At 39.1% G+C, this 13,017-nt stretch overlaps 2 protein-coding genes across 2 annotated transcripts; both read left to right on the top strand.

Annotated features, from left to right (window-relative positions):
* The first annotated feature begins 369 nt into the window (after positions 1-369).
* Positions 370-2,400, top strand: LOC110953058 (cytochrome c oxidase subunit 6A, mitochondrial). Its single transcript, XM_022196881.2, has 3 exons — positions 370-513; positions 1,848-1,990; positions 2,099-2,400. The coding sequence occupies exons 1-3, from the start codon at positions 414-416 to the stop codon at positions 2,180-2,182; spliced, it is 327 nt and encodes a 108-aa protein (XP_022052573.1). The 5' UTR covers positions 370-413; the 3' UTR covers positions 2,183-2,400.
* Positions 2,401-4,872: 2,472 nt separating this feature from the next.
* On the top strand, positions 4,873-12,181 carry LOC110953059 (uncharacterized). Its single transcript, XM_022196882.2, has 7 exons — positions 4,873-5,871; positions 5,967-6,141; positions 6,819-6,889; positions 7,868-8,041; positions 8,122-8,219; positions 9,252-9,323; positions 9,412-12,181. The coding sequence occupies exons 1-7, from the start codon at positions 5,856-5,858 to the stop codon at positions 9,553-9,555; spliced, it is 750 nt and encodes a 249-aa protein (XP_022052574.1). The 5' UTR covers positions 4,873-5,855; the 3' UTR covers positions 9,556-12,181.
* Positions 12,182-13,017: the final 836 nt, after the last annotated feature.

Genomic DNA, 13,017 nt, shown 5'->3' with positions numbered 1-13,017 from the left:
ATAACTCCGCTGTTCCTCGGCGGAGTAATGACCATAAAGAATCTTAGTTTTTTTAAAAAACTTTTTTCACAAATTCAAGATATATCTCATGGACTTCAAAAGTCCCTCGAATACCCTTGTCATCATATCGAGGTATTCCTTGAAACAACACTGACTGGGTGATTTACAGTGTCTTACTATTATATTTCTAATTCTTGTTCTTCATCTGCTGTGACATTTAATTTATCCATGAAACTGTGACTACAATCCACATTGCCTCATGATGTTTTCTGATTTCCATGTCTTGTTAGATGTCCGTGTTTCAGCTCTCAGTTCTGTCTGTGGCCGCTGGGTGTCGCCGTGCAGAGGTCTGGCCACCACGTGACTCCTCCACGACACAACCTGCTTCCGGCTCCGCGGCTCTCAGAAGGAAAATGGCGGCTCTCGGACGACTCTCTCAGGCGCTGCTGAGGTCTTCTTTGACCCAGACCCGGCGCCAGCTCTCTGCTGCAGCGGGACACACCGAGCAGGCAGGTAAGTGTAGCATACGACAGCGCCTCTCTGGCTGTATTTAATGTAATTAATCTTCAGGATAACTGTGTTTGTTTTGACAGTGACCTTGCTGAGCTGGCGTTAGCTACTTTAGCATTAGCGTCCCATCCTTGAGCAGACAGTTGACAGACGAGATCCAAAGCATCACCTTTCTCACCCAGTTATTTCAGGCTTTCGTCTCATTACAGCATTAAAGCAGTCATATACAAAGCGGTGACTTCTTTCAGTCTTTAGCCCGTTACAGTGGCACTAACAACAAACTAATCGCACCGGAGTGTTACCCTAGGTCAATGTACATTTTTTAATCATATCCCTGGTAAAAGTCATATCCCAACTTCAGCAAAAAAAAACAGTTGTTCACACAGCAAGAAAGACAGTAGTAATTAGGGTGCAGAGGTCAGACATGAGCAATGAGGGTAAAGGGCAACTTAGAAATTACTAATGCTAAATAAAAATAAATTAAAGTGTCCTGTGTAGGATAAACGTGTAGATGCAAGATAATTTAACATTCCTTTACAATTTTCACTTTTCTATTCAGTTTGACATATGTTTGAAAAAGAAAGCAAGAATATTAGTAGAAGTTAATGAAAGAGGGAGTTTGTCAGACCAGTGAAAAACATTCAGAAAACTTGACAAACTAATAGCATCAAACAAGTGAAATTATTTCTTACAACAGATATAAAAAAAAAAGTGATCTTGAATAACAAGCCAAAATGGTAGATCTGCAATTCATTGTCAATTATTAAATAATATGCCAATTATTTTAATAATTAAATTATTTGTCTTAGTTTGTAAAGAAAACCAAATCCAATATCTTAAATTGGCATATTTTATCCTCTGTCCTCATATATGTCAGTAAATAAAATATATTTGAATTATTGTGGGCAAAACAAGAATTGTCAACACACTGCCTTTGTCTTTGGGAAATATTTTTTCACCATTTTCTTACATTTAATAAACCAGACAGGGAATCCGTTAACCAACAATGAAAATGTCATTACAAATGGCTTAATGTGATGTGAATGGGGCTCTTTATATGTTGTTGTAGAGGTTCTCGGTAACAAATCTTAATTTCCCTGGTTTGTCTTTTGAACTGTGTATAATGTGTGCTGATTGTAATTGATGATTTATTTCTTTTTAAGAACACGCTCTGGGAAGTGGCATAAAGTTTCCTAACTAAGATTTGTAATGTAATATTCTCAGAAGTAGTTTATTTAATTTTCTTTTGTCCAAGGTCACGTCATGTTTGTCTACACAGCATTTTTTATTAAAAGATTTGTTGTTTGTATTAAATAATATTTGCATCTTTTCCACAGCTAAGACATGGAAGGTGCTCACGTTTGTGGTTGCCCTGCCTGGTGTTGCAGTCTGCATGTTGAACATCTACCTGAAAGAGCAGCAACACAGCCATGAGCAGCCAGAGTTTGTCCCCTATAGCCACCTACGCATTCGCAGCAAGGTCTGACTTTTCTATCTGGCTTTAATGATTTACACTAATGGGCTTAAATGGGACGATTTCATCATTAGTTTCAACTTCTTAATGTTTTCCTTTTCTCTGATCTCACAGCGTTTCCCCTGGGGAGATGGCACCAAGACCCTTTTCCACAACCCACATGTGAACGCCCTTCCTGACGGCTACGAGGAACATTAGTGAACCCACCAGACCTCATCACTGGAACGAGGACCAGTCCTCCCTCAGCATTTGTTACAGGACCACACTCCCATTTACAGTTTACTCTTCTCAGTTTTATTGTGTTTACCTCTGTGCTCTCAAGATGAGGCACCCGAACCAATAGTTTCTGTTCTCTGGACCATCAAACAAAATGTCAGCTTAAACTTAACATAAATAAAGTAACTGTTATTACCTCAGTTCGTGTTGTAATTCTTCTGTTTATTCATGCGATCTTTCATCCCAGTTTTCTCAGTTCCACTTGGAGCACGCCTTTTTGTGGGAAGACATTTAATATATTGCAGTAGAAAAAGCACGGGTTTAAATAATCAAATTAATCATGACTCAATTAAGTTTGTCCGCTTCAGTCAGAGTTGAGTCGTGATGTTGCAGCTCACTGGGACATTGAACACAACTGAGTCACTGTGCGCTATTATTTTTGTGAAAGTGCTCAAGTCCCGTGCGGTGACTGTGGAAAACATTCTTTTAGTAATCTCATCTTATATTCACATTCACTGATTAAATTTCTGCTTAGCTCATGCACACACTTGGTTTATCTTTGTAGCACTTGTTAAAGTTTATCAGTTATTGTTGGTAATTGGTGTTCAGTGATGTAATTCCAAACACAGTTGTCCCTGACCTCTCTAGAACCAGAATGTTGCTCACTGAATCACATCAACTGTCCATCACTGTACGCCCACTGAGGCCAGGCTGAGAGATAAGTGGTGAAATGTTTCATTGAAAATGTACTGAATTTAATTAGTTCTTTCTTAGCATTATACAAAAAAATGAATAGACATACAGCTAATAGGCAATTGTTTCATATCGACATTATTGGATGGATTTTATTTATTTATTTATTTATTTATTTTAAACAACTGAGCTTTTCCAGCTGTGATTAGTCAAGCTATCTTTTTAGAAAAAGGCCTTCTCATTCACGTCTTGTACTCATTAACATTTAGGGAATACTTGACCTGGTGAAATTATGGCAGTCGGCCACACACTGAAAAAACTTGGTCATGGGAAACACCGACCCAGTGTTATGCTGAAAGACCATTTATATAAACAGTTATCCTCTGGTCTGTGCATTATTGTACCTGCTCTGCGGCCTCTTTTAAAACCAGCCCAGTTATTTTTACTGGTTGAAATATAATGCAGGCTGCACAGTGGCTTGATGGTTAGTACTTTTGCGTTGCAGCTAGGCATGGGATAGACTCCAGCACCCTGCGATTCTCATGAAGATTAAGCTATGAACAGATATTTGATGGAGGTATGGATGAACTGTAAAGCAGATGTCAAAAAGAGATTGTAACCCTTACACTGTAACAGAAATGCATCACAATGACTTGATTCTTTTTGTGAGGATTTTCTTTTAGAGACCTTAGGCTGCAGGATAATTGCAAAAGTGAAAATTTTTTTATTGTGCCTTTCTAAAACCCATCAAAAAGTCATGATAATGAAAGTCTAAATAGTCATGAGACATGCCAAACACAAACAGTTCAAAAATGTGACAACAGCATATTATTGCCTATAACAATTGTAGATGTCAGGGCTGGTGATAAACTGCAAAAATGGATAGATAGATAGATAGATCATGACCACATTAATAGTAACATTAAAGCTGCTGTCTGGAGTTTCCGTTTGTTTTCAATTTATGTATAATTTTTTAACAAAGCTTAAATGTGTTAGTCTAGTTTGATACTATAATATAAAGTTAGTATAACGTGATATGAAAATTTATTCCTGAGCTCCGCCTTCCTCTCATAGACCCCCATGTTATTGCAAAAAGCGCGGGTCGCTGCCGACCAATCAAGTTCGAGCTTCAGCTTTGTCATGCTGTCAATCAACGGTTACGCGCACAGCAAGCAAGTCCATGCAGAGGTGGGCGAGCTACGCACTACGCAACCGCGCGCACATTTGTTTTGCTTGTGGAGGAGAGAGCATCAGGGATCAGCAACTTCCAGAAAAGTTACCAATCCCACGGCTTGTCAGGCCAAGAGACTGCAGGACGTTTTTTGGCTGGGGGTGCTCGTGTCGCTCCCCGACCGTGGTCTCCATAGCACGCCTGACGGCTTCGTTTAGATGCCCGACCTCTGGAGGAAGATGTTGGGGCGTCTGGGACATACTCTTCATCAGAGGAGTCATGCAATTCTGAACTCTAGATAGAAATAAATAAACAATCTAACACATATACACGCGTAAATGCACTAAGTTTGATAAACAACGTCATCGAGAGGGATACACGAGTGTAATCACATATTGAAACTTTACTCGTTCGTCCTAGCAGATTCATGTTATTTTGGTATTAGGACAAGTTAGACTCAATACAGAATTCTAACGTAATTCCTTTATTATTTACTAAATATACTAAATGTAGAAGAGGGGAAAACAGCAAAACAGGCAAGATGCTGCAGCACTCCGGGCACTCCTCTCATGTACTGCGCGCGTGCACAAATAAAGGGGCGAAATCAGAGGGAGGGTGGGACCACCAGTGTTTTGGGAGACGCTGCGATTCAAACTCCGGACAGCAGCTTTAAAGATCAGTATAAACTCCAAAAAATTGCTCTACAATCCTATAATTACAACACTTCTAATTTAAAATTTATAGAATACTAAAGGTATTAAGAGTCAATATACAATATTTACACATTTCAAGGCAAAGTGATTTAATGTAATTTTAACAGGTAGTTAGAAAACTACAGTTGCAGTAAGCTACATAAGGTGCATAGAAATTTAACAATCTCACTGGATTAGTCCTAATGTGATCCTGACTGAACAACGTTTCACAGACACCTCTGCTGTTACCACAGACATGAAGTTCTGTACATTTGTATGCTATGACTGATCCAGATAACAGTCACAAAAAAGCTGTAAATGTATATAAACTGGGAAATATAACTGAAAGCAAGCTGTCACCACTAGTATTAATAGATCTTTTTTCTCCGCAGCAATTTTGACATGAAATAGTAGGTTAACATAGATAGATAGATAGATAGATAGATAGATAGATAGATAGATACTTTATTAATCCCAAGGGAAAATTAAGTGTTCAGCAGCAAATATGGATAATAATGCCTGTATTTACCAGCTGTTTCTCTTCAAAATGGTCTCTGAAAAGAGGTCTGCTGTCTGACAGGTGAACCTGAATCAGGTTTTCCTCCTTAAGTGGACTCTGCAGGTAATAAAGACAAACACTTGAACTTCTACGTCGGTGTGACACCAATCAGATGCACATTAATAATTCAGCTGTGAACTCCAGTTCACTCAACAATTACATCTGCACGTAATCATCATTAACGCTGTCTGATAGGAGGCTGTGTCCCACGTGACCCGCTCTTTGTTTACAGACTCCACCTCTTCAATGTGAACGCGCCTTAAGCCGAATTAGAAAATCCTGGGTTAACAAAGCTTGCTGATATACTGCTTCATTACACCGCTTTTCTCCTCTCCGTTTCCGTCGCTTGGACACTAATTGATAATGTGAGACGTGTCGCAGCAAACGGTCGCTTCGGTTCAGCTCGGTTTTCCTCCGTTTCGCGACCGCGTGTTACGATTTGATTACTAAATCTAGCATTGAAACATCTCGGATAACTGCGCGCACCCGCTCCGCCAGCGAGGGGAGATCAGTCGCACGCCGAGACACCGATCACAAACCATGAATTCAGACAGAGGTGAGGAGACCTGAGAATATGCACCACCAGCAGCCATCAGTCATGTCTAACGCTCATAAGTGTACATTTACAGTTAATTTATTGTGCTTTTGTAGATTTCCCGATGATGAGGAAGCAGGAGAGGGCGCATTTTTTCAGCTCCAAAGAGCAAGAACTCATTCTGAAGTTGTATGAAGAGGAGAGAGAGATACTGACAGCCAAATCCAACACCACCAGTGCCTCCAAACTGAGAGAAGAAGCCTGGCAGAGAATTGCTGATAAAATAAATGAGTAAGAAGACTTGTTCACAAATTAATGGAACATAGTTAATGATTTTATTTAGCTCCTAAACGTTCATCATGCCTTCATATTGATACAGTAGTTTTGAGTTCTTTTCTTCAGACAAAAAGTGAATAGATAGATGTTGATTACCTTGACAGTTTCAGCGAGAGCTCTTACCTTCTTCAGGAGTGTCCCACTGACAGCCGAAACTGTCAAGGTAACCAACATCTATCTATTCACGTTATGTCTGAACAAAAGAACTCTAGACTAATGTCTTTATTTAACGTTAACTCACAATTTAGCAGAGCTGCAATGGTTAATTGACTGATTGTCAAATACTATATTAATTTGAGAAGCAGTTAATCGAGAAGTTTTTAAAAATGCAAAAAAATCTGGATTTGCTAATTGCATTGTCGTAAATATGAGTATTTTCTGTTTTCTTTCCTCCTTTGTGGCAGTAAACTGAAATCTTTGGGTTGTAGACAAAACAAGACATTAGAATTATTATTATGATCTTTATAAAACACAGTCTTGTTTGTTTTGAACATTTTTTGACAATCTGAAAACCGAACATATGATTTATTAGCTGAGAAATGATTCCACAGAGTACTCAGCGGTGAAAATAATCATCATTTGCAGCTCTGTAATCTGTCCTGACACGTAATGATGCTTTTCATGGTTCTCAGGGTGTCGGACAGCGGCTACAAAAGAACATGGCAGCAAGTGAAAGTCAAACACAAGAACATAGTGCAAACAGGTATCTTTATTATTGCATTCAGTCATGTAATGAAATTGAAGTGGAAACTTGAGATACTTTTACTGTAGTTACATGTACTCTACCATTGAAAAGTTAGGGGTCACTTAGAAATGTTATTTTCTATTTTTGAAAGAAGAGCATTTTTTTCAATGAAGATAACATTAAATGAATCAGAACGCCAGTCTAGACATTGTTAATGTGGTAAATGACTATTCTAGCTGGAAATCTTTAATAAAATATCTCCATGGGGGTACAGAGGAACATTTCCAGCAACCATCACTCCTGTGTTCTAATGCTACACTGTGTTAGCTAATGCTGTTGAAAGGCTAATTGATTATTAAAAAACCCTTCTGCAATTATGTTAGCACATGATGTAGTGTGAGTTTTCTATGCAAAATGTCTGGTAATGCTTGAAAAATATTGCATAAATCACTCGACATTGGAAATGTCCATTGAAAATGTCTTTAATCCGCCACAGTTATAAAATGCTGCATTGATCACTAATGTTAGTTTGATAATATACAATAATGTGATTCTAACAGGGGTTATTGTTTATTCAGTTCTTACTTCCTTTAGAAAATACATTTGGAACCCCTGAGTGAAAGTCTACATTTTCAAAAATACAGACAGATATTACAAAGTCGCACTGGCCTGTAAAAACATCTATAAAAAAATCCTTTATTCCCACTGCAGTAACCACCCTGATCAACATTGAATAAGACACTGAACAATACATATGTTTTTTTTATGGGCTGCTGTTTCTTTTTAACATTTCTTTTAGACATCTGTACGTTGTGAGCTTGTGTTTTAAGTGTGTTTTGATATGTGTTCTATTTCATTGCTGGAGTCTATCTATCTATCTATCTATCTATCTATCTATCTATCTATCTATCTATCTATCTATCTATCTATCTATCTATCTATCTATCTATGTATGTCAAGAACAACTTTTACTTTTCCGATCTGTCCCCCTTGCAGCTAAAAGAAGAAGGGCTGAGGTGAACAGGAACGAGGAGGGTTCGGCCACCCCGTCCCTGACCTCTGCTGAGGAGGATGTGCTGCATCACAAAGACAGCAGGCTGAAGGTGGAGGTCCTCCCCAGCGGTGCCTGTGTCGACCCAATAACTGTATCTGACAACTCCTTTATGAGCGGTACGTAGAGTTCATCCTCCTTAAAAAGCCTCCTGGAATTCAACCCATCGCTTAATTTACCATTTTCCCCTAAACTGCAGTGTCCGGTCATCCTGTCCTCCTCCTGCCCATAACAAAGACTGAACCGGAGAGCTTGAGCAGCGATGAGACAGACGTTAGTGACAGCCATTTTGAAGGGGTAAGTGTCTGCATGTTTGTCAGGCATTTGTCTTTGAATACTTAACATCCATCTATTATCTATACACCAAATAATCCTCATTAGGGTCATGTGGGGCTGGGACACCCTGGACAGGTCACCAGTCTATCACAGGGCTATTTTAGAGTCACCAGTTAACCTCAGCATGTTTTTGGCCTGTGGGAGGAAGCCAGAGAACTGGAAAGCAATAAGGAGACAGCAAAGGGGCGGAAGCTTTAAATATGGAGTTACTCTCTACCAAACATGTAATCTCTTTGCAAGACCAGAGAATTTCTTTTTTTGCTGTGTTGATTTTGCTTCAATGTTTTCATGTCATTCTTCTTAAATCTACATACTATATGCTGCATTTGTCTAAATGTTTTCATTTTTATTGAATAAGACTTTATACATGAAACATACGAGTAATTCAGGAAAGAAAAACACTGAAAGAAATTATTAAAATGAGCACCATCTCAACAACAACAAAATGCTGTCTGCACATTTGAACATTCATAATAATAATCCAGTAATGTCATATGTAACAGTAACACTCAGATCAGTCCTGTTTCTTCTTTATCATCACTTTTATTTTAGGCATATCTACATTTTACCAACACCTTTACTCAAGGGGCATTTTTGATGCAACACTTTTACTTTTATTGAAATATTTCTATGTATTCCTGTTAGGGGTGTTGCAGCGTGCTGGTGCTGACAATCCATCCATCATCTATACACTGTTTAATCCTCATTAGACTTGCAGAGAGCTGGAGTCTATTCCAGCTGACAGGTCTATCACAGGACTACATTTAGAGATATTTAGAGACAAACACTCATGCCTATGGACAATTTAGAGTTACCTCTGAGCATTTTTTTGGACTGTGGGAGGAAGCTGGAGAACCCACGCACGCACACTGAGAACATGCAAACTCCATGCAGAAAGATCCTGGGATCTTCTAGCTGCAAGGCTAAAGCGCTAACCACCGCTCCACTGCGCAGCCTGAATACTTAACACATGAACCTACGTTTTTGTTGCAGGATGTGCACATTAGCAGCTTCCAGGAGAGGCCTAACTCAGTCGGTGGTGCAGCTGGCGGTAGAGGTGCAGAGGTAAGGTTCATGTGCCGGCACTGGGCCACCGAAACTACAAAATAATAAGAACATCAAGAGCACACGTGCTGTTTATTCTCTTGCACAGAGGCAGACGGACGACGTAAAGACCCTTTACTGCTGCTACCTCAAAAAGGAGATCGAGAACCGGGACCAGGAGATGGCGTACAGAGCGCTTAAAATGAGGAAGCTGGAGAAAGAACTCTTATTACTTGATAAACAGCTGATGTGATTGTAAGAAAAACAGTCATCTTTTTATCCGTATCGTTATAATATGTTAAAACAACATTTGTTGAAGGTCAGACAATTGGAGTGAATTCCTTCGGTCACGTGTTGTATTGACTGATTTGCGACTTTTACCACAGTGCTGCAGCAGCAGCAGCAGCAGCAGCAGCATGTGTAGGATGCGGTTAACCCTTTCAGCTGTGGTGGGACCAGGACCACAGCTGTATTTTCAGAACAGGTTCAGTGATTTACACTACTGTTCAAAAGTTTGGGGTCACTTAGAAAGATCCTTATTTTTTTTAAAGAAAAGCTTTTTTTTCCCCAGATGAAGATAAAATTAAATGAATCATAAATCCAGTGTAGTCATTGTTAATGAGGTAAATGACTATTCTATCTGGAAATATTTAATGTAATATCTCCATAGGGGTACAGAGGAACATTTCCAGCAATCATCACTCCTGTGTTCTAATGCTACATTGTGTTAGCTAATGGTGCTGAAAGACTAATTGATGATTAGAAAAGCCTTGTGCAGTTATGTTAGCACATGAATAAAAGTGTGAAAATTGTCTGGTTGACCCCAAACTTTTGAACACTAGTGTAAGTATTGCATCAATGGTCGTTATTAAGCATTCGGAAGTTAAAAAGCATCAAATCTTTGCTGGACAAATCTCACTGTGGTCTAATGAATAAGACAAAAACACTTCTAACTTTCTCCCAAATGTCTGTGATCCATAGAAGCTAACGTTGTTAATTTTAGGCTTACATTTGTGGCGCTGTTACTGACTGAATATGATGATTTCCGGTTAAGATTTTGAAAAATGTGCCTGTCGAACATAAGCGGTTAACTGCAGTGGTGGGTAGTAATGTTTGTAACAATACTCAGATTTTTGCAATATTGCATCATGCTATAGTAAGTAAGCCATTAGGGTAATCCTCAGGCTGTGGAAGTGTTGAAATCTTCCTATACGTTGCCCAAAGAGCATTTCAATCCCTGCATTGTGGAGGCAGTAGTTGCCCCAAAGCAGGCTTTGAGGCCCAGCGAGGGTTCAGAGTCACACAGAGGATTCCTCTATCACATGGTGCACTGACACACTGCTGCTGCTGCTCTGTATCCCAGCTCAATGGATTAGAAAGGAACGAATGTCTTTAATTTCAGAGCATTTACATCCACATCGGATGAACGTCCAGGAACTGTTTTACTCTTTTATACATGCACTACCGTTTATAAGTTTGGGGTCACTTAGAAAGGTCCTTATTTTTGAAAGAAAAACATCATTTTTCAATGAAGATAACATCAAATTGATCAAAAATCCAGTCTAGACATTGTCAGTGTGGTAAATGACTACTCTAGCTGGAAATTTTTAATGGAATATCACTCCTGTGTTCTAATGCTACATTGTGTTAGCTAATGGTGCTGAAAGGCTAATTGCTAATTGGTTATTAGAAACCCCTTGTGAAGTGATGTTAGCACATAAATAGAATTGTGAAAGTTCATGAAATTGTCTGGTTGACCCCAAACTTTTGAACACTAGTGTATTTGTGCAGTTTTAGGAGACATTAATCTGATGAGTTCGATGAATAACGGTGACATTTCTAGGAATGTTTCTCGTCTGAGCAGATCCTCTGCATCCTCAGAAACCCCTCTGGCTTCTTAAATCCATACGATGACAAAAGCAGCTATTTTGTCCGGTTGAGTTTTGCGGTTTAGTGTCAACATGAAAGGCTGCTTTTGGAAAATTGTTTCTTCTACATGGTGATTGCAGGGCATAAGGAGCTGACTGTCAGTGTTACAAAAGTTTGAACAGCTTTGGAAATACTCATTAGACCTCCTGTTTTCTTCACTACATCTACACTACAGCCTTTTAACGCAAAAATTATGTTTGAATTTCATCATAGTGCATCTTCTAGGTGACATGATTATGATATTTACGTACATGCAGTATCCAAACTGAATTATCGCTCACCAGTGCCTAAAAGAAGAGATGATGCAGCCCTGGTGCTTAACAGAGGGAAGCAGTGAGTTAACTGGTCTGGGATCAGCCACACAGCTGTTCATTGTAAGATAAACAAGAAAACACAGTGTGGCCACCAAGAACTACGAAGGAAGAGTCAGAAAACAGTGATCACAGTAGTGTAATAATTATTTCCAAAGCTGTAGGTGATATTTTTAGCTCATATTTCCCACACAATCAGCTTTTCAGTCCTTTTCATTTGTTTGCAAAGATTGGGGTGAAAATCATCATGTGTGAAGCGATCTTACTTTGTCTCTTTTGAATTATGTAAAACCAGCTGTCTGTCAGATGTAAAACAAAACAAAAACTTAGTGTTGCTTCTACATATTTTATTTTTTAATATCTATTTATGAATTACACATCTTAGTTGTAGTTTCATCCATTTTTTGTGATTTTTTCCCCCATGTTGTTGTGTTTGACTCTGTATTTATTCATAGTTTTTGTATGAACCCACTACAACCCAGAACGCTTTTGGTTTTTAAATGGAAACAGTTTGTTCAGTATCTGACATGTTGTGCATAAACTGCTGAATGAGGACTTAAACAGTCCAAGAATACATGATATTAAAACTCCTTTGCAATGATTGTGACGTTGATTAAAGATGAGTTTGGTACAAAGGTCCCATGAGGTCTGAGTAAACTGTTGCCTTGTGTGACTCTTTATCAAAAATTCAACATTCTTTAATGTTTATTATAAACACAGAGTATCGGCGAAAGGTTTATGGTGATTATTGGAGGCAGGAAACTGTTTTGTGAGCTGACTGCAGGTCTGTTGTCCTCCTGAGGCCTCACCGCTGCTCCGAGCTCTGGACGGTCAAGATGGCGGACTGCTTCGCGACTGAAAACTCTCATTTTCCTCCAAAGATAAAGAGCGGAGCTGAGACAGAAACCTGAATCCAGACTTCGAAATACATGCGACATGTTCGGAAAATCTCCCCCGACCTGACAGCTGATTCCTGTTTGGTTTTAATGCAGCCATTGGCTGACGGAGCTGTGCGCGTTCACAAACCGCTCCTGAAGACATTCTCAATCGAGCGCTGAAAACCGGAGAAATTAATCGTCAAGCTGCATTTTCTTTGCCCGTTTAAATCCTCGTGTTGTCATTCTTGATACGTGCGATAGATAGACTCCATGACTGTTCTTTCTTTCTTTCTTTCTTTCTGAAAACAGCAGCTCATGTTAATATTTACAGCTGAGTCTTGGTTTACCACGTTCCAGTTAAACAGATGTTATTATTTTTTTTACCACACACCCAATCATAGCTTGTCCCTGCCAATGATGATTTAATCTTTCTACAGCCTCTTTCAACTGCAGCAGGATTTCCCATGGAGAAAACATGCAAATGATACTGAAGAGTTTCCCAAACTAATATAAATTTCTAAAAAAGGTCTTGTTACAATGATTTTGAAGCAGGTACCGTTCCCATTGTGGACACCAGTGTCTGTTTATAACCAGACT

This window comes from Acanthochromis polyacanthus, chromosome 7, assembly GCF_021347895.1.
Source record: "Acanthochromis polyacanthus isolate Apoly-LR-REF ecotype Palm Island chromosome 7, KAUST_Apoly_ChrSc, whole genome shotgun sequence".
In the NCBI taxonomy this organism is placed as follows: domain Eukaryota; kingdom Metazoa; phylum Chordata; class Actinopteri; family Pomacentridae; genus Acanthochromis; species Acanthochromis polyacanthus.
Note: the sequence above shows the minus strand (reverse complement) of the source record. Positions and strands in the feature narration are given on the sequence as shown.

Bases quoted from the DNA above. Each gene is read 5' to 3' on its own strand.
- LOC110953058 (XM_022196881.2), top strand. From the start codon at position 414: ATGGCGGCTCTCGGACGACTCTCTCAGGCGCTGCTGAGGTCTTCTTTG. The intron at 514-1,847 runs GTAAGTGTAGCA...TCTTTTCCACAG, and splicing joins GGGACACACCGAGCAGGCAG to CTAAGACATGGAAGGTGCTC. The intron at 1,991-2,098 runs GTCTGACTTTTC...CTGATCTCACAG, and splicing joins ACCTACGCATTCGCAGCAAG to CGTTTCCCCTGGGGAGATGG.
- LOC110953059 (XM_022196882.2), top strand. The intron at 8,220-9,251 runs GTAAGTGTCTGC...TTTTTGTTGCAG, and splicing joins GTGACAGCCATTTTGAAGGG to GATGTGCACATTAGCAGCTT. The intron at 9,324-9,411 runs GTAAGGTTCATG...TCTCTTGCACAG, and splicing joins CTGGCGGTAGAGGTGCAGAG to AGGCAGACGGACGACGTAAA.